The 21,395-nt window shown below is 47.3% G+C and overlaps 2 protein-coding genes and 1 long non-coding RNA gene across 3 annotated transcripts; 2 read left to right on the forward strand and 1 right to left on the reverse strand.

Moving 5' to 3' along the window:
* Positions 1-6,831: 6,831 nt before the first annotated feature.
* Positions 6,832-9,694, reverse strand: LOC111072782. The gene is made up of 2 exons (XM_022364839.2): positions 9,258-9,694; positions 6,832-8,358 (listed from the first exon to the last, which is right to left on the reverse strand). Exons 1-2 carry the CDS (start codon positions 9,410-9,412, stop codon positions 7,065-7,067), a joined length of 1,449 nt encoding a protein of 482 aa, XP_022220531.2. The 5' UTR covers positions 9,413-9,694; the 3' UTR covers positions 6,832-7,064.
* Positions 9,695-15,407: 5,713 nt separating this feature from the next.
* On the forward strand, positions 15,408-16,773 carry LOC111072781. Its single transcript, XM_022364835.2, has one exon. The coding sequence runs from the start codon at positions 15,426-15,428 to the stop codon at positions 16,665-16,667; it is 1,242 nt and encodes a 413-aa protein (XP_022220527.2). The 5' UTR covers positions 15,408-15,425; the 3' UTR covers positions 16,668-16,773.
* A 3,800-nt stretch (positions 16,774-20,573) lies between these two features.
* Positions 20,574-21,370, forward strand: LOC111072761. Its single transcript, XR_002607624.2, has 2 exons — positions 20,574-20,839; positions 20,896-21,370. It is a non-coding gene; the product is annotated as an uncharacterized LOC111072761 (long non-coding RNA).
* The last annotated feature ends 25 nt before the right edge of the window (positions 21,371-21,395 follow it).

Raw genomic sequence — 21,395 nt, forward strand, 5'->3', positions numbered from 1 at the left:
AAATGCAGCGTGAAAAATTCGAAAGGAAACATTAAAATCGACGCATTTGATGAGGGTCGATGAGATGACGACAGACGAACACAGCGATAGGAAGATGCCGATGCCGAACGGGGGATCTCCACTTACCATTGTCATGCGGTAGGATCCCGGAGCTATCCACTTTACGAGGATCTAAGAACAGCAGAAGCAGCAGCAGCAGCGGCAGCAGGTTGCTTCTGGGGCCACGCGCCACTTATGTAAATGTCAGGAGGAAAATGCCCTTGAAAAGGCCAAGGCGAAGGAGCAGCAGCACCTGCATTGGGGAACAGGTGCTGGAGGAGCGGCTGCCAAAGACCGCCATAAAACTGATCTATGATCATGTCGTATCCCTATCCCTATGCCCATTCCCATTCTTATTCCTATTCCCATCCCTATGCCGATTACGACTATGATTCCTAGATCCTGTTGCCCAAGAAATGAAAAATCACCGTGCCATATTGCCAGGGCAAACAATTTGAATAGCCATTCCCTTGGCCACTTGGCCCGAGCAAATGTTGGAAGTGGAAGGAAAACCAACTGGAAATTGGGCAAAGAAAAACTCTGAAAGATGGAGGGAGCGAGGGAGCGAGGGAGAGAGACAGTGTGTGCGGCATGTCCTGTTTTAGACTGAGGCAGGAACGGGATATGCCGCAATTTATGCGTCAGTTGCAGCGAAGCGGAAAACTGGTTCGCATTCGACACACGGATACAGCGAAGGAATCCTGCCTCAGGATTAGCACTCCAGGCAGGTATCGAGAACCAGAACTGAGAGAAAATTACCAGAGAGCCAGAGACAGCCAGAGACGTCCTGAGCCTGCGCCTGAGCCACACACACACACAGAGGGAGAGAGCGAGATATCTAATGAGCAAATGATGGAACCTCTTTGCCATAGCCCCGATGGGAACAGATCGGAATCGCGGGATACTCGCACGAGAGCATTTCTTTCTAAAATTTTTAGAAAGTTTTACGAAACCAGAAATGGAAATGGCACTGGAAAAGGATCGTGAATTATATAGAAGTCCACAGTTCATCAGACTTTTCACTTTTCACTTTAATGTGGCAAAGTTCACTAAAGTTTTTGCTTTCCAAATATTCCAAAATACTTTCTTTAATTTCTCTTAAATTTCAATTGCATCTGCAGCATTTTCCCCTACCAACTGCGATTGGATCTGCCTGGCAAGTGGTCCAAGTTGAAGCCTTTTACTCTTCCTCGTGCCATTGCGTGCCAGCCAGCAGCTGAAGATGAAAATGGAACTATAGATGGACCTGAAGCTACGACAAGTGCCCTCGGATTAGGCCTAATCAATATGCAAAAGCAATGGCAATTATGTATACAGCCCAAAGGCAGCGACTGGCTACAAATTGGAGCAAGCCAGTCAGCCAGCCAGACAGCCAGCCACACATTTGCACCTGTAGACAGACTCAGACTCAGACACAGACACTGAGCTCTCTGCGCGTTTCCCTCTATTGATTGCTTATCGAGGGCCACGAAGGAGAGCAAACTAATGAAGACAGGTGCCACGGGACAACAGAAGAAGATACCCAAACAGAGAAACAGACAGAGCAGAGTGGAATGAGGGCAAAGAAACACTCATTTTCTATAAAACACGTACGTGGTATATGCATATGTGATGGTACCCCCATAGTCCAGGGCCCAGAGGCAGCCAGGCAGGCAGGCAGGCAGGCAGGTTGATGGGAGTGTGAGTGCCACATAATTTAGGATATTTCATTTGCAAGCCCAACAACCAGCAACCAGCATAATCAGCCTCTGGCTAATTTCCCCACTGAATACGCTAATTTTCGATCCCGATTCCGATTCCCTCGATATTACTTTTCGCACATGTCCCGATGACTGCACAATGACAATACAATGTGAATGGGAATTCGAATGTTGTGAATATGCATGCCAATGCGAGTGCGAAAGCGAATGCGAATGGAGGGAGGGAGGGAGGTACGAGGGACCCGCATCAGCTGCCACCGGACCAAGGTGCAATTTTATGACTCCGTTAGGATGCAGAAACAGAACCAAACCAAACCGATCGCTGGCTAATCACAATTGTTTCCCTTCCTTTCTCTTATTGCCACACGCCCCGAAGGTTTGTCTCGATTTTAATGACAATTTGATAAAGTCTCTTGCGATTTATGTGTGAGATGGATGAAGTGAGATGCGAGATGCGAGAATGGATCATAAAAATTTCCATGCCGCTCGTAAAAATACCAAATCCCATCATCTAACCATCTACCATCTACCATCTCCCATCTCCCATCCATTGTTCTGGCACTTTTACTGCACTTTTACTGCTCTCGTACGCATCGTATATTGATTGCAGCCCAACCCCAAGCATTTTTCGTTTTTTTTTTGGGGGGTTTTACGACCCAACATTTAAGGGAGAAACAATTCATTAGGCATACAAGTACTTATTTCGAAACTTTTTACACGTTTTTACGATCCATCTTTGTGGGCAAACATTGCGTGTACAGCCAGGCCAGTCGAGAGCTATCAGCGGAGGAAACGGAAGGGAGGATATTCATTAGAATCATTTGAAGCAATTGCCTCAGAGATATACGACTAATTAGTGCACTGATATGGATTACATTTGGATTGAAAAATATGATTAACTTTGGTTTATTTCTGATAGATTATAATAAAAGATTATAATAACACTGTGCGACAAATGAGAAACTTTTGAATGTACTTGGCACGAGACAAAATTTAGGTTGTGGACCGTGATGAGTAGATCACTTCCTCATACTTAGAATTTGCAATATACTCCCAAAATCTTTTTTAAAAATTCGAAAACCGCAATTCGATGACAGTTTGCATTTTCATAATTTTTACTCAGAACCCGCAGTCCAGATATCCACAAAAAGTAATCGATTGACAAGAAAATTGTAGTACCATTTACAGGATTTTTGATTCGTGGTAATAGAATGGATATATCTGAAGATATAGCGACTCAAAGTTGAAGTTTTCTATCATTTTTAATATTTCTTCAACTTTGGCATTTAAAAAAAAGTTTTTTTTTTGTGTGGAATGGACATGAACTTTCTAGTGCCACCTATTCTTAGCTAAATAGGCTACTAATAAATAAAATTGAGCAAAGAATGCCAACGGTACGATTTTTTAATAATTAATATGCATAGAACCCAAACGGGATAATTTACTTCTTGTACGAGGATTGAGATATTTGTTATACATTTTTTATAGTTTTGTTGATGGAAAACAACAACGTTTAGAGTGTTCTGCATATTTGCTGGATATATAAAGACATTTTTGGAAAATACAGGCTCAAAAATGTAACCGAAGGATGAGATGGAGATGGGATCTCGTCGTTAATGGATTGACTATGCAAATGTAAAACAAATAGATCTATCTATGGTCAAAATGGGGTCAAATGCGATGGGAGGAAGTGGCATGACCACATCTGAGCCACAAGACAACAAATAAAATAAACAAAAAGTTCACTTCAAATTGGCTTAAGTGCTCAAGTCTTGGTCCGCCACTCCACTCCACTCGACACGACTCACTCCTTTCACTGTACTCGTACTCCTTTCCATTACCTTGTGTACACACACACAGAAAAAGAGAAAGCATTCAGCAGCATTCAGCAGCATCGGCAGCATCCTGCACCTTTGGCCCTTTTGGCTGACCGTAAAGATGTTTAATTACCCCGGAGAGACCCTTTCTAATCCCGCCCAAAATCGCTATAAATGTATCTATTAGTTTGCATTTGGCATTGTCTCGAGATAAAGTTTGTCGTGCAAACAACATTTACATACGCAATCGGAATCTCAAACGGAATCTGTAGCCGTATCTTGATCGGGATCGGGATCGGGATCAGCAGCCAAGGACCAGCAGGGACCGGGCGCAAAGACAACCCTTTCCGACTTTACAGGCTATGCAAATCGATTGGATTGTTTGATCTTGCGGTCTACCCCTGGCCGGCGTCTCCTCTGACCCGGCGACAACCCCCTCACACACAACCCCAAGCTGAGAGAGCCTGAGTGTCTGAGTGACTGAGTGTCTGAGGGAGACCCAATGTGGGGATATCCAACATTCAAATTGAAAGCGAAATAAAATTAAATTGCTGTCACCGAAATGGAGTGTGAGAGAGAGAGAGGAAACAAGGGCAAGAGCGAGAGAGACATTCGTTTGGCGCGAAAAAACCCAAGCACAAGATGTCCCAAAACCAGAGAGGGAGAGTGCACACACACACACGTCACATTGATTAATCGTCGAGGATCAGGCGTTGTCCTGCCTTCGCGACGTGGTCCTTGCTTCAGTCCTGTGCCTTGGGCTGCCGTGAAATCAGAGCCTTCTGACAAATAGCGACGACTACTTTCCCCCGATCTTACTCTGATTCAGATTCAGATTCTCATTCTGATCCTCCCCTGATCTGCTCTGCTCTGCTCTGGTCTGGTCGCTGGTCCCTCCGTCCTGGTCGGGGGCTACTATTCAGCCACTTATTACTTATTGCTCATGTCAGATGGGATTAGGGAACTACTGTCCTGTCCTGTCCTGTCCCCTCTCCACTGCTCCATTTATTGACAGTTGCGATTCATTTCCCCGCCCCCCAATACCCTCAGCTGACGTTGATTGAGTTGCTCGAAGCCAGGAAGGAAGGAAGGAAGGAAGGAATCTTTCGGAAAGACTTGAACTCTATCTCTCACAGCTCCGCTAATGATCGTTATCAGACTAGTTCTTTCTCACCTCCAATGCCTCTACATGTGAGGCAGCTGTTATCCCAAAACAAAAAAAAATACAGAGGCAGAGGCATTTAGTTTGCTCTTTGGATTTCATTAGATACCTTCAGATAATCTTCAGATTTGCAGATCCAACGATTTTTTCAATGCCAAATTTATAAGAAATAAAAGGCAGCTTTGCGGAACAAAAGATAATATTTTTTTGGTGGTATGTACATATATTATTTATGGTTTATATTTCAGTTGCACAAAGATTGGTGCGCGGAGCTTTTTATCTTCTGGCAGATATAGATATAGATTTAGACTTTCAGAAATTCCTGCCCTTACATAAAGACTGCCAAATAGAGGCACTCGCAAATTTTCTTAAGCATTCGGAGCAATTTCCGGCACTTAACCCTATTAGGCAGACAATTGCCCCAATTTGAAGCGGCAACATGTGGCAACAGGCACTTGAAGCAAAACAACTTATCGTGCCACTAAACACTGACTCCCACTCCAATGCCAAATACTCAAGACGATCCTCGATGCGTTGGAGTTGCCGTTGGCGGAATGAGTGTATCACGTGCCACAGGACAGGACAGGAGACGACGACAGCTGTCCCCGAGGGCTGCCACCGCCCTCGTACGACGCATGCCACGATGCGATTTTGTTTCCTTTGGCCCGCTGCCATGGAATTCCCCATTCTCCATTCCCATTATTTCTCATTCTTCCATTGACTTCTTGCAGTCCCTTTTTGGCGCAATTTTCGGAAAGGTGTTCCGGCTACCGCCGACGCAACGTTCGGTTCGACTTGGTTCGGTTCGGTTCGGCCTCTTATGTGACATTTAGCAAAGCGAAGAGCAAAGAGCAAAGAGTCTCAAATCAGAGCAGAACAGGGCTATCCTCACATCCACCTCTTGGGCAGCTGGCATGGTCGCAGGAGCAGGAGCGGGACCGGCTCAATTGAGCGCACAGAAGCCGTGCAACAATGGATGGGATGGGATGGGATGGGATACGATCCGACTCGAGGCGGCGGCGTCAGACAATGCCCCATAGCCATACCATTCAGAGGCATTTACTTAAAGGCATTTAATAGACATTTAAAAACGCAACAGAGCCTCGAGAGCAGCAACAGCCCACGCCAGCCAGTCCTTGGCAGCTGCTGCCGCTGCTGGACCCTGGCAGGACAGGATCATAGCGTACACAACTTTGCCCATATGCCTGCTCCAGAACTTGCATAACTTAGTCACGGCCGGTTGGATCGCACTGAGCTCTCTCAAGTACAGTTAACAAGGACCTTGCCGAATCCCGTCCTAGCCACAAAACAAAACCAAACAAAACAGAACAGAAAAAAAAAAACACGGAAACACGGAAACACGACAAAAAACCAGCAGCGAAACCAAATTTTGTTGTATACTCGTATTCTATGCAAATTTATGATAATGCCAAACCGTTTTGTAGTCTGTTCCCTGGCCATTTGGTGGTGCACAGGTGCGTGATAAGTGCCATGTCGAAGGACATACAGGATATGCCGTATCACTCAAGTCGCCCAATACCGAGGGGGTGGTATGTGGTCTCCCACTCCCACTCCCAGCCCACATGGTGTGTGTGTGCCTTACCGTCCAGCAGCGTTCGACTAATCGGCAATGTCCGATCCACATACTCACGAACTCAAAGGCGGAACGAACGGCCGCTGGCTCCCGTGAGAACTGCACTCAAATGGGGAGAAATTGATTACAAAATAGTCTCGGGAGTGCAGTTCAGTTGAATCCAGTGTAATTCTAGCTCCAGAGAGCGACCCCCTTGAGGGAGCGTTGCAGATTTGTTTAATTAAAAGCGAACGATTCGATGTCATCTATGGGAATACAAAAAGGCTTTTCAAATGTTTCTGCAGGGATTATATTACCTGAAACAATAAGGTAATATGATTGTGGTAGATTACCAACAAAAGCATATTTGATCTTAATGTATCTCCAGCCAGAAGGACCTCGACTTGCATTTAAATCTTCAGCGGATATCAGAGTCCTCTTTCCGGATGATCAGCTTCACAGTACTCTTCTTTCAGTTGTGGCTCTACGATACTCTGCCCAGCATAAATACCATTTTATTTTAGATGTTTTTTGCTCTAATGTTTTATTTCCAAAAAAAAATCTTAATCAATTATAAAATCAGTTTCAACACATCATTATCTTCGGGATATATGTATATGGATATGGATACCAAGGCAAGTCTGCGCTTTTAGCCACATTCTGCTAATTTTTAAACAAAAAATGTTCCTTCAACTTCAAAATGTAACGAAAAAAGTGGAAGAAAAATAAATTTGTCGACAGCCAAAGATGATTCTCGTCCGAGTCGCATTCTCTCACTTCTCCACGAACAGATCCTCCTGGAAGGAGAAGCTCAGCCGCCGCTTGGTTGCTGCATCCAGTCCCAGTCCCAGTCCCAGCCCCAGGCCCCCACAGGCGCCCAGCGATGACAGCGAGTCCACTTCCTCCTCAAAGTCGCAATCGCTGGTCGAGTTGTGGCCGCTGTCGGGGCTGATGTGGCGGATCTTCTGGCCGGAGCGAGCCGCAGCCAGGAGTTTCTGGGCCGACTGGCGTACGCTGGAGGAGATTCTGGTGGCGATCTTCCGCTTGCGCCGCACCACGCGCTGCCTCCGCAGCTGCAGTGATCGCCTCTTCCCCTGGGACTGGCTCTCGACGGTAGCTGGCAGCTCCGCCGCCGGCTGGGGCGAGCGCACCTCCCGCTCCTCGTAGCCACTCGCGTGGGGTGACTTCCAGTACTCGCAGAGGTCGCTGGCTGGGTCGAAGGCGGGTCGGTAGGTGGGCGAGTGGGTGGCGGCGTCAGCGGAGGTGGTGCTGCTCAGGGGGTGGTGTCTGTGTCGCTGGCGCAGACGTTGACGTTGACGCTGCTGCCTGGGGGCCGGCGCCTTGCGGGTGCTCTCCAGAATGGCATCGATCATCCGCTCCAGGGTCACGTCTCCCATCTGGGTGGAGCTGAGCGTTGTCTGGCCGCTCTTCATGGCAGAGGCTTGGGGCAGAGGCAGGGGCAGTGGCAGGGGCTTCTGCTCCAGGTAGCGCGGCTTCTCGAAGTAGCTGTCGGGGATGCCCATGCCGCGGAGTGCGAGCAGGGGACCCGGGATGATGGCCGCACTCGGGGAGTACTCCGCCTCGAAGGTCGGCAGCGTGGAGGCGTAGGCGGAGGGTGCTGCTGCTGCTGCCGCTGCGGGTGGGCGGAGTGTGGGCGTGGGTGTAGTCAGGGGCGAGGACATGATGTTGCTGAGGTCCTTGAGCAGCGGTGTCCGTGGTTGCATGGACAGGGAGCTGGCGGGCAGTGGCGTCGAGGTCAGCTGGTTCTCCTTCCCCTGTCCGTGGGCGAGGGCCAGGCAGAGGGACTTGCGCTTGAGCTTTCCCCGCAGCGCATGGAATTCGCTGTAGCTGCTTGCCCCTGATCCTGATCCTGCTGCACATCCTGCTCCCGTTGCTGCTGCTGCTGCTGATGCCATGGGGTTGGTGGCGGCTCCCCCTGGCAGCTCCTTGGCCAGATACGAGGGTCGGGGCTGGTTCACAGCCCACTTGAGCATCTTGACAGCTGCGATATCTCTCGATATAAGTCGTAGATCGGGTGTGTGTGTGTGTGTGTGTGTGGATGTGGATCTGAAAGTAGCAAAAGAAGATCGGGCTAGTTAGCAATTGTCTGCTGGGGTTCCTTCATATTTAGGGCAGAGTGTGCAAAACCCGACTGAGACATCTGACACGGGCAAACCCGACTAACGTGTTCGGTGGGGTTTCGGCAAGGATTTCAGCAAGGATTTCGCACAGCGTCGCTGCCGGCTGCCCCTGATTCCTGCCTGATTCCTCTGCGAACAATGAGGACCTTGGAAACAATGGAAAAGCGCGCAAAAGCTTGCGACTAGGCTCTGGGCTCTGGGCTTTGGGCTTTGGGCTCTGGCATCGGGTTCTCTGCATGGCTATGGAATGGCTAGGGCAACAGCAACAGCAACAGCTACAGCTACTTCCAGCTGCGACTCGTGTTTTGGGTGGTAGGAGCGGCCAAAATGGTGGCACTGCCACACTCTGCCCATCTCGGGCGGGCCACTCAAGACCCTTCTCGGAGATGCGGAGATCGCAGCGGACGAGAGAAGAGAGCAGAGAAGAAGAAACCGAACGAGGAGCAGGAGAAGGAGGAGGAGGAGGAGGACTCCGATGTGTGCTAGCATTTTGCGCTTTTTGCAGCCGCTCTCTCGTTTTGGTCTGAAGAGCACTTATCGGCCACTCGGGCACTTGGCCCGGGTAACCCACAAATAGCCAAAAAACATAAAAATAAAAACCCGATTCCGTACCCCAAATCGCAATCGCACGCGCGCAAATTTATGAATTTTTATGCGATTTTTATGGGGTGTTTTTAATTAATTTTCTCACAGACGCAGAGGCCCACCACTCCCCTGCTTTAATGCATTTTTAATGTTCTTCCGGAAATGGGAGTACGAGTATGAGCACGAGTACGAGCACTCGTATTTCCACTCCATTTCTCTTTCACTTCACTCTATCTTTACCTTTTTCTGGTCGTTTGTATAACTCCTATATCTGATATCCAAAAATGCCGAAAATTTCCTTGGTTTTTCACAGTCAAAAAAAAATGAATTATATAACTTTCGCTTTGAGTTTGTGTTGTGCGAATTAAAAAAAAAATAAATAAAACCAACAACATAAACAGCAAAGAATCTTGAATTTTGTGCTCGATCGCGCTCGAAGACGGTGACGGGACGGGTACCGGGTGCGTCCTGTCGGGGGCGAAGGCGCAAATGTGACTGATTCTCCCTTTGCACGCCACATTGCGTGGTCACCTCGACATCTCTACGAAATTGGTCTCTCTCTCTGCTTCGGCTGACATCGGAGCACGACGCTCTCTCTCTCAGCCACCACCACCACCTTTGGCTCTAGCTTGCTGCTCTCGGACGTGAGACTCGATTCCTCGCATTCCTGTGCACTCTCTGGCGCATTCCCTTGGATGCGACTGGGAAACCCTTTTGCACCGATTTTTTATTATTAATATTTAAATTTAAGTTCGGATTTCAATCGAATATGGCCTGACAAATGGGCCATCAGCATATTAATGGCTGTCAGGGGATTTTCATTTGCCATTTGGATATATTGTAATTGATATACATTTTCCGAATATTGATCGTCTTGTGAGAGAATCATTAGATGACAGTATTTTGTGAAAAATTGGCTTAAATAATTTTGAATTTGATAGGGATGCCATGTGTGCAGGGTATGCCAAGACGGATTCTATAGGTTCAATGAAGGAAGAAATTAAATATATTTTTATGAAAGGCTAAAAATATTAACCCAATTGTTTCGTGATCCAAATTTGGGTATTCCATTAATAAAATTGCCATCGTGTTTTCAATACAAATATATTATATAACATTTCCTTTGAGCTTTGAGCGTTGAACTGCAAATGTAGAAATTGTAGTTTAAAGTTTTCAAAATAGATAAAAATACTCACCAAAAATCCAAGCAATTTCATAATATATTACGTTTGGTTTTCATTCGTATTAGCCTAAATTTCCAGAGAAGGATGGAGAAATACAAGCAAAAAGCTCAAATTTAATAAAACGAAATACCCCAAGATGTTACCCGTTCGATTACATATCCCAAATTGCATATCCTTCCGTCTGTCCAATCATATCAAATGTGTGCCCCTCCATTAGAAAGGGAGAGGGTCTCCCTGAGATTCGCATTCTTTAAGTTTCGATTTCATCCTTGGATTTCATCTCTTGGCCTGAGGCTTCATAGCACATGGCACATCATAGTTCAATAAATGCCAGCTCTTCACATCGGATCGAGCAACGGGCTACCCAAATCAATCAAAGCCAAAAATATAAAATTATGAAAGGCGAGCGCCTACAGTCACAGGATCCTGTGGCTGCATCTGGTCTCGGCTTTCTCCTTGCTCTCTCTCTCTCTCCCTTTTGGCAGCCTTATCAAATAAGACGCCGGGAGTCGGAAATGCCAGAAAGGCAGCAGTACAAATAGGTTTCTGGCTATACCCACTCGCAGGCTATGCGGCGGACGGGGGGGTCCCGTTCAAATTCTAAATTATGGCCCATAATTCAGGGCCGTGTTTTAATAATTTTGCGTGCGAGTCCAGATAGGAGCGGTAGAAGGAGCTGTGTGCTAATCCCCGAACAGCTGTCCAGCCAAGGATTGTGGATTGTGGGTCCCCGATTCCCGATTCCCGATCCCCGATTCTCGATCCTGGCGCTATCAGTGCGGCGTGTGATTCAAGATTAGTTTTCTTCCGTCCCTTACCTACTTTCCACTTTATCTGATGTCCTTGCTGCCGCCGCACGACCCTCCAGTGTATGTTTTGTGGAAGGGGGGGGGAGGAGGGGAATTGGGAAAGCGAATCCCACTCTAAGAGGCAGAGCCACAGAAATAATACCAAGAGTAAGAAAAAATAATAGTGATTGGAAAAAGGACAGCGAAAAATCGAAAACGGTAGCAAATCCGAGCGTGAAGTCTTAGCGTCAGGGTCGCCTGAGACCGCCGTGCGGATTCGTATGTCTATGAAAAATTGCACAATTGTTGGGCAATTTATTAGTGGATCGCGACGCACTGTCTGGCCCTTCCTCCTCCTACCCTATGCATGTATCCTATCCCTGGGTCGGGGCTCGGGCTCTGCCCTAATTTATCTTCCTTGTTCTCCTCACCATCAATGCCTCAATGTCGCCTCCTCCCATGGTCTCAGGACCTGAGCCTCAGCCTGAGCCTGGGCCAGTGACCAATGCGTAAAATTGCCTTTGATTCGATGGAACTGAAAGACAGATAGACGGATTATTGGTAAGATTTCGAAGGAGGGCAGAAGCCAAAGAAAAAATGCAGCTGGCCATCCCGAAGTGCACTCCGCTGCAATATTATTGATTTATTTCTATTTTCTTCGCTTTTTCCGTAGATTTATTGTTGGTCACTCGACATTTCTGGGCAGCTGAATCGTTTTTTTTTTGTTTTTGTTTTTGTATTTCTGAATGGAAGAGCAAATTGAGGTCCGGGAAAGCCTCTCGAATGTCAAATTTGCGAAACGAAGGTTTGAGATTTATTATTTAAATTAATGCTGTGAGAACGACCCAGAAATGTACATCATTGATCCACATTTCAGGGCCAAGAACAGATGGCTGAAAGTGAATTAGGCAAATTGTTGACTACCTAAAGATATAGAATAAATTATTACATTTACATTATCTCTTTTAAAAATATTGCTAAACTTTAAAAAGTGTTTCCCAGCCGGTTTAATAAATTATAAACACATTTAAATAAAATCCAGATTCTACAAGGTGAAAGGAAGTAGTCGTAAGAAAAACCCACAATGAAATATATTCCAGAAATTTCCAGAAATTGCTCTTAAAAATCGTTTAAATCTGAGGATTAACGAGATGGAATTTTCATTCAAAGCGTGCCTTGACTTCGTTTTAATATTTCAAAAATCAATCTTTCCCCAATGAATGAATGAAATGAGTTTTTCTCTTAAGATAATTCCCCTGGGAACCAAATGAGGGTGGTCGTACCATTGCCTAATAGACTCTTATCAATTGAAGGACACTTTGCAATTGTTTTTAATTGTTCCTACAGGTGCCATAAATTATTATTACCCATTCGGTGGTCCGGAACTGCTCTTGTAAGATCGCAAGTGAGATCTGTTCCAGGACCTGACCCGATCCGGACATTGGAAAGTGATCCAATTTGCCATTGAACGGTAATACAAATGGTAGAATGCCATTTCGCACAAAGTGCCAAATAAATTAGGCAAAACAAAGCACAGAGATATTAGTAGATGAAGGGGAGGGGATAATTGACGGATCTCGAGGGACACAGCTGTCGCTAGTGGTGTCTCCTTTTTCTATGGCATGGATGGTCTTTGGTCTCTGGTGGTGTCCTCTCTCCCCTTCCCTCTGGCTGTCTCTCGCTGAGTGTCTCGCCTTGTGGCCATCTCTGTCTGTCTACTCTCGCTCTCTGACTCTCAGTTTGTCTCTCTGCTGCCACTGCTGAGATTCTCTGCTCAATGGACAGGGCACACGATGAGTGTCGGGTGTCGAAGCTTTAGATACCCTTCTTAATTGATCGATGGCAGCTATACGATATTCTTCTTAAATATCTGCAGAAAAAAAAAGATTTTTTTCTCTTAGGAATTATATTTTGATTCTAATTTCGGTCTTCGGTCAGCAGGATCAGAAATATAGATATATATACATATATACGTAAAGATATACCCTATCTAGAGGGTATCCAGAAGGTATCATAAATCTGCGCTTAACGGCGAAAGGAGATGGGCAAAGAAAGCGGAAGAAGCTGGAAACACAGAAGGCGGAAGGAGATGGAAGAACAAAGCGGAAGAGGAGATGGCCAGCAGGAGAGAGGAATATGGAAGGGTATGGGACAGTGAAAGAGGCTGTTGTGGAAGCGAATCTCTCCTGAGCCACGAAGCCCCTTTTCAACCAATAAATTGCAAAACAATTGCACAATTTTCCACAACATTTTCCTGCAGCGACGACGACGACGACGACGACGACGACGACGCCGACTCCTCTGCTTGTCCCATAAACAATGGGCCAAATTGTACAATCCCCCGGTTCCCACTGTAGCTGCTATGTGTGCGAGTTGTCCTTTTCTTGGCGAAAATGGGAAAACAGAGACAAGCAGACAGAGGCAGGAGAGGGAGAGGGTGATGGAGAAGGAGGAGAGGTGAAAGGAGCCACACGCTGAGAGAAAGGTAATTGAAAATTATGTTTTGTGGCGTAAGCAGCGCCGAACAGAGCAGAGCAGAGCGGCAAAGAGAACAGCTGGCCCCTCGACAGAGGAGCACCGTTATGCATGCCATCTCCCTCACTCTCTCTTTCAATCAAACGATCAACGAAGGATTCGCACAGCTGTTGGAACCCGAAAGTAGGATATTATCCATATAGAATTGGTATCGGACGGACTAGAGCGAAGGTTCTAGCAGTTCCTGTTCGAAAACTCCTGCAAAGCCATTATCCCATTATGATATAGTCAGCCGATTTTGATCAGATTTTATCAGGCTGGAAAGGCCTTATTATAACCAGACATATCTGACTTTTATGTGGCGATGATATCACAATAATTGTAATCAATTTCTATGTGGATGAGGTTTAATAAGTTCCTTTACAGCTTATACGCATTTGATTTAAATTTAGCATTTAAAGTATAAAAAACAATGAGGAAAAAATCATTAAGAAATTTTAGTGATTGAATACCTTTAAAAAAAAAAAAGGTATTCGATCGATATTTACTAAGGAAGCTAAATGATACTTGGATACAAATTTCATCTTATTTTAATTTTAATAATTAAACTCACTGCAGAATTAAATAGAAAACGCTTCTTTCTGTGGCAGCCATACAATGATATAAAAATCGAATCTTACATATACCAACTCTTACGAATACTGCATCCAGTAAAAATAGAAATCTGTTAAAGATTTCCGTCGAACAGCTCTACAACTAAAGGAGCTAATTCAGTTAGTTAGCCTTAAAGAAGATCCCATAAGAGATACGAGATAAGAGAATTTACAAGATTTATAGACAGACATGGCTACCACCAACTCGACTGCCAAAGTTTTGGAAGGAATATACTGAAAAAGGCCCTTGACAAGGAGCACGGCATTAGCTGCCAACATATCCGCTTAATCCTCATCGATCTCTGCAGTGATATAATAGATACAGTACATACATACATATGTACATACATATATGTACGCAAAGGTATAAATTGCATTCCATAACTTAGGTGCCATTGCCGTTCAAGGCGACATTCCACCCACTTTTCCGATTTAAATAGAGCTTGAAACTGTTGCAGAGTGCATCTCTCTGTCTCTCTCCCGCTCTGAGAACATGCAACACGTTCTGTGCTCTCTCTATGTTCTCCCTCTCTCTCTCTCTCTCTCTGTGTGTTCTCTCTCGGTTCTGCTCAGCGCCGGCGCGCCGGTAGTTAAGTCGTGGACGTACCCGAAGAGAGCCATTCTCGAAACGAACTTCGCGACGAGCAGACACGCATGCGCACTACTCGTACACTCTCTCGCGCCGCGTCCAAAGGAAAGCCTGGAATATCCATCTGCAAATATAGAATACACCCAATAAATCTGTGCAATCTGTGCTTTTTTTTCGAGTGAAGCAAAATCTGTGAAAAGGTAAATTGAAGTGAAATCAAGAGGGCATTTCCTGCAAGAGCCTTTCTCCAAGTCCAACGATGCATGGACTTGTAATTAGGGATATTCGAATTTTAATGTTCAAGTGGAAGGCCGTGTCCAGTTCGGGGCCGAATGCCAAAAGGGGTACGTCGGCGACTGCCCGGGGGGAGGCTGATTGCCTGGAATTTTATTTTTTGATTTAATTTTTGCCGCTTCGCTGATTTGGGAATCGAAAAGGCCACCAGAAAGCGCGCCAAAACTCCCGAAAAACTCACCCGGCAACTTTTTGCGGCGAAAGCCAAACAGCTCTGGAATCCAGACAGAACAAACAGAACCAGAAGATACACATAGCCACACACAGACACAGACACAAATAAATGCATGTCTATACACAGATACAACTCGAAACTAAGCCACGCATTCTTTTCTCTCTCTCCCACACTTGCAGCACCCGCAACCTCACCCACACCAAGGAGCAGCAGCCACGGCCAGAGACCAGAGACCAGAGACCAGAATAAGATGCTCAAGTGGGCCGTCAACCAGCCGCGACCCTCGTACATGGAGGAGACCACAGCCACGCCAATGGGCAGGGGAACTCGAACTGGAACTGCAGCAGGAGTGGAAGTGGAAGTGGGAGTGGTAGCGGGAGCAGAGGCAAGCAGCTACAGCGAGTTCCATGCGCTGCGGGGAAAGCTCAAGCGGAAGTCCCTCTGCCTGGCCCTCGCCCACGGACAGGGGAAGGAGAACCAGCTGACCTCGACGCCACTGCCCGCCAGCTCCCTGTCCATGCAACCACGGACACCGCTGCTCAAGGACCTCAGCAACATCATGTCCTCGCCCCTGACTACACCCACGCCCACACTCCGCCCACCCGCAGCGGCAGCAGCAGCAGCACCCTCCGCCTACGCCTCCACGCTGCCGACCTTCGAGGCGGAGTACTCCCCGAGTGCGGCCATCATCCCGGGTCCCCTGCTCGCACTCCGCGGCATGGGCATCCCCGACAGCTACTTCGAGAAGCCGCGCTACCTGGAGCAGAAGCCCCTGCCACTGCCACTGCCCCTGCCTCTGCCCCAAGCCTCTGCCATGAAGAGCGGCCAGACAACGCTCAGCTCCACCCAGATGGGAGACGTGACCCTGGAGCGGATGATCGATGCCATTCTGGAGAGCACCCGCAAGGCGCCGGCCACCAGGCAGCAGCGACGTCTGCGCCAGCGACACAGACACCACCCCCTGAGCAGCACCGCATCCGCCGACGCCGCCACCCACTCGCCCACCTACCGACCCGCCTTCGACCCAGCCAGCGACCTCTGCGAGTACTGGAAGTCACCCCACGCGAGTGGCTACGAGGAGCGGGAGGTGCGCTCGCCCCAGCCGGCGGCGGAGCTGCCAGCTACCGTCGAGAGCCAGTCCCAGGGGAAGAGGCGATCACTGCAGCTGCGGAGGCAGCGCGTGGTGCGGCGCAAGCGGAAGATCGCCACCAGAATCTCCTCCAGCGTTCGGCAGTCGGCCCAGAAACTCATGGCTGCGGCTCGCTCCGGCCAGAAGATCCGCCACATCAGCCCCGACAGCGGCCACAACTCGACCAGCGACTGCGAGCTGGACGAGGAGCATTCCATTCCCATTCTGGCAATGGGACTGGGATTGGGCGGCGAGGAGCTGGAGGCCTCGTGCCAGCTGGATGCCATGTGGCTGCAGGCGCAGGCGCAGGTCAGGGACGCCACCAAGAGGCGCCTCAGCTTCTCCATGTCGGAGGCCAGCTGAGGGTCTTCTTCTGGGACATTCCAACTATTTTTTGATAACTTTTTTTTTATAGCCGTAAAACATTTTTTTTGTCGTATAATTATTATAAGGAATAAATCATTTTTGTATGCAAGCGCAATGTTTTCTGAAGAACCGAATGACGGAATGAAGGTGGAAAAGGGAAGAGAAGTTCCCACATGGTCGGGTTTGGGGTGCCATAATTTGGTTGAAGAAGCCACAAGAGGAGCCAGCAGTTTATGCAAAACACCTCACTCGACCGGTGGCGGGGGCAACGGAGCGTGGCGCACGAGTGCTCTGCGGAAAGTGCACGGAAGAGTAACAGCCGGGCAGAGGGCAGAGGGCAAGTCCAGTCCAGTCCCCCACCAAGTGCTTCCCACAGCTACAGGCTCCTGGTTTAATGAGCGTTTTAATGCTCTGATAGCGAGACCTGGCCCATCTGGGCTTACGAGCACGATCACGATCACGATCACGACTCTGGCAATAGCCAGAGTCCAAGTCATCATGTGGGTCCAAGCAATGGTTCGGCTCGGCTCGGTTCGGTTCGGTTCGGTTTGGGAACTTCTGGCTATAATGAGGGCAAGGGGTGGGCCGCATTTGTCACTAAACATTTTGTGGGTTCGGGTTAAGGGAAAGATGCCATAACGATTACTCGGAAACGAGGTAAAACATTAGAGAGAGAGAGGCAATCAAGAAGAAAGGAAGATCTTCCAATAACAGCCAAAATATTATTTCATAGTTTAAGTTTTGCCTGTAGAAAAATCACCAACAATATATCCACGAGAGTATGCAAGCAACTAAGGTGAGATCCAGAACCTTCAGAAATCCCCTTGGGCCACACATTAATCTCAATTTCTCATTGCCTAGATGGGCACCAGAACTCTTCCACTAGAAGTATTTTCAAGAGCAGCCTCATTAGTGACAAAGAGACAATTCTAAGCACAAGTTTTGTTTAATTGGCTGCACAACTCGAACGATTAGGATTATCAACCAAAAGTAGAACTTAAGAAGCCCTTAAAGATCGATTGAGCACCCGCAGAGCACTGGAACTACATAGGAGAAGCTTCCCACAGCTGCACAGGGTAAAGTGAAGCAGCCAATTATGATAATGAGTTGTTCCAGTTGTCTATGTCTGGAGGATTGTCGGTTGTATCGATGGTCAATGCCACTTTAGACTCTAGGGCGTTAAATGAGCTGTCATAACATTTTGTACAACCCTTGATCTATGTAAATTCTCACCGTCTCATCGTCTCTCAACATCGGCTAGAAATGGGTTAAGCCAAACCGTTAACACTTTTCACAGACCCCCAAAACCCAGACGAGACATACCAGGACAACCTTCTTCCCATGGCAATGCTCAGTAGAGCGTGAACCTTTCATTGGTCCCGTCCGCAAGTACAACTCTACATACTCGTATGTAGGCTCCGTCGTAGCATCTACTACTCGTACTCGTACTCGTACGTATCAGAAAATGCATGCTCGGACGAGTTCAGCGCGGATCTACGCGTAGCTGACCGACCCAGCCCGACACATGTCCGTCTCATTGTGTGATATGACAGGAAAAACAAAAGTAAAATACTTTATTATGTGATATGAATGGGCGCTGGATCGACAGGGTCCATGCGGAACTTTCTTCGGAGGGCAGACCAGCGGTCAAGCAGACCACCCGAAATCATGGCGCAACAACAAAAGCAGCGCACAGGTCCTGTCACACCCTTGTCCTTATCTATTTGAACTTTCTCCTGACATTTCTCTGACCAGGAACAAATCGCCAAGAGGTTAACGTCGTCATTGTAGTTGTCATTGTTGACGCTGCGTTTTTTATTATTTCACTTCTTACTTTTTTTATGGGTTGTTGCCCATTACTATTATCTGGTTCTGGATTTTCTGGCGCGTCCGGCTAATGATGGCCTTTGCTTTTCTTTTGCTTTCCCATTCCCATTGCCGTGAATAGTATGTATTCCCGTTCTGGACTTCCCGTGTCATTTAACAGGCATTTCTTTAATTTCGTTTTGATTGAAAGTGAAACGGATACTTACGCAATGTTTGTACCTTTTGCTCTGTGTTGTTGTGCCTCCTCCTGTTCCGGATGGTTGCAGCGTAATGAGTCCCGTCCCCGAGAGTTAGAAGAGTCACAGTGCCATAACCGATTGTCCAGTGGATAGGAAGACTCCCGAAAACACGCGCTTCCCAGAAGTATCAGACGCACTGTGGTGACTAAAAGAGTTCACATGCCACTTGTATTTATTCACATATCGTTTGCTTTTCAGCTAATACTCACGGGGCAGTTATTACGGCCTCTGTTCTAAGGCTACGGATTTCATTCAACAGAACTCGTAATCACATTTAGTCCTCTATTTTGGTTGTAATCTGATCATTAGTTTGCGTCTGTCTGCTGCTATTGATATTTTTGCGACATTTGTTTAACCATTTTGTACTCGAAACTTTAGTTTGTTGTTGATTCTCCTCTTTTATTCGCTTTGTACTTATTTAGTTTGTTGTTGATTCTCCTCTTTTATTCGCTTTGTACTTATTTTTGTGTTCATTCTCTTTTGATTTATCCATCATTTGCCGCGCTCTTCTGGCTCATTCGATGAGTCTCGGTCCATACTCAATCCTCTACTCCATTTAGGTTTTTTTCTACATTTGCTTTTCTTGGGTTTTATCCATCATTCGCGCACATTTTAAGCTCATCTTTAGCACTACTTTTGGTGTTCATTTTTGTCTGCTTCTCCCCACCCCATTCGGCTTTCGCTTAGATCTGGCAGTTCCGTTAAGAATCAGCGCCAAAATGCAAATAAAACAATCGATAAGCTTCCAGGGCTACATCAAAATTCCAGGCATCCATTTAAACTTAGTTTTGTTTCTCCTTCCAGTGTGTGTGTGTGTGTGTGTGTGTATTTCTATCCATAATTTAATTGAATTGTTGGGCCCCCCCCCTGCCAGCCTGCCAGAGTGTCATTTTGCCATTGTAGACAAGTTAATAGAGTGCCAGAAATCGGACGATCGGCCGGATATCTGCCTCTCAATTCGAAACCCATTTGAGGGCACACTTTTGTTCGATGGAAATGGGGAAAATTGTGAAAAATCGCCCATTAAAAGAGGGCACCGGCACACTTCAAAACTCTAATTGCGATTTAAACGTTTCTCGAGTGGCGAAAATTGAAAAGCAGAACACAGGGAGAGAGAGACACACACAGAGATATCTCTCGCTGGCTGGTGAGGCACGGAACCCGCTTAAATTTGGACAGTGACAAAAGTCGACGACTCGGCATTCGGCATTGGGACATATAGTGAATGTAGCCACTCGATCGGCTACCGGCGTCGATTGGCAACGACAACGACATCGCTTGACGCACCTTTCGACCCGCACTTTGTTGCCCGCTTTCAGTGTCCGCTGCTGGCCCTGCAGCGCGTGCCCCGATCCGGTCCCAGTGCCGGGGCTTATCGCGCGGCAAATCGATCGAAACAGTTGCGAAAACAGCCCAAACAATGGACTGACTGACTGACTGTGCCCGGGCGGTCGGGCGACTGGGCGGGGAGTGTGGTGGTGGCACGTGAGGGCGGGCGGCAGGCAGTTCATTTGGCTCGTTCCTGCATGTCCTGTCAGGAAGTCGCCTGTCTCCTGTCTCCTGCGAACGTGTCAACATGTGCAAAAACAGAATACACACACACACACAACAGCACACCAGCACACACGCAGAAATGGCAGGACAAAGGACATTTAACAGTTAGGCTGGCTGCTGCCACATGCACACGATCTGCGGGCACTCCTCCCCAAAGGCACTCGATGATGATCGGCTGCCATGTCTCCAATATCCATTAGACAGAGAGGGAGAGAAGGGAGTTGCAGTAGAAGGCGCTAAACATTTGAGGCGTAGGCGCTGGCTGGCCCAAAAAGAAAAAGAAACAACTTCTGGCGAGGCTCTAACAAGCCGTATCCCTCGCCAGCGGCCGAAAACTCACCTGTTGGCCGGGGCATTGGCCTGTAGGTTCTACTGCTGCCACTGCCACTGCCGCTGCCGCTGCGGCTGCTTTTATTTTCGGTCCAATTATGCTCAAGCCATTATTATTACTTGCCAGCCAGGCACACTCGACCAGCAGCAGGTGCAAAGGTCACGCAAGTCACTTAAAATGCGTTCACAGCTGAAAATCTAGACCAGCAGCAAGCAAAGGTAAAAATATAGCAAGCACCAGATAAAACAAATCAAATGGTATATATTTTATTTAGATTCCTTGCAAGATGATCCGCAGGCGAAGCATCATTAGTGGCACACACAGAAAGAAACAATCTATCAAATATACCAAACCAACAAGATGATCACAGGCCAAGGATCGTCAGCCTTCGTGCTGCTTCATTTAAATATAAACAATTAAGTATCAAGTATTCCATGACGAACCTCTGCGCATAATCAAAGACCCATAGAAATAATCAATCTATCAAAATGTTTGCAGATCTCTGAAACGGAAACCCAAAGAGTGTGGCAAGCAAAGAAGGTCACAGAAAGGAGCATCGAAACGGATGAGGATGAGGATGCGGATGCGCCTAGCCCAGCCTAGTCACAGGCCCCGTCGACACAATCAATCTTGTGTGCTGCTAGATCTGGATTAGACTGCCTCGTCCGATCTGCATACGCTCTGCATAATATGCTCATGCATCATCTGAGCGACACCAACCGACTGGCATAATTGCCAATATTCCTTGGGTGAGGCAACCCAACACCTCGCAAG

The sequence above is a fragment of the Drosophila obscura genome, unplaced genomic scaffold (assembly GCF_018151105.1).
Source record: "Drosophila obscura isolate BZ-5 IFL unplaced genomic scaffold, ASM1815110v1 contig_185, whole genome shotgun sequence".
Lineage (NCBI taxonomy): Eukaryota > Metazoa > Arthropoda > Insecta > Diptera > Drosophilidae > Drosophila > Drosophila obscura.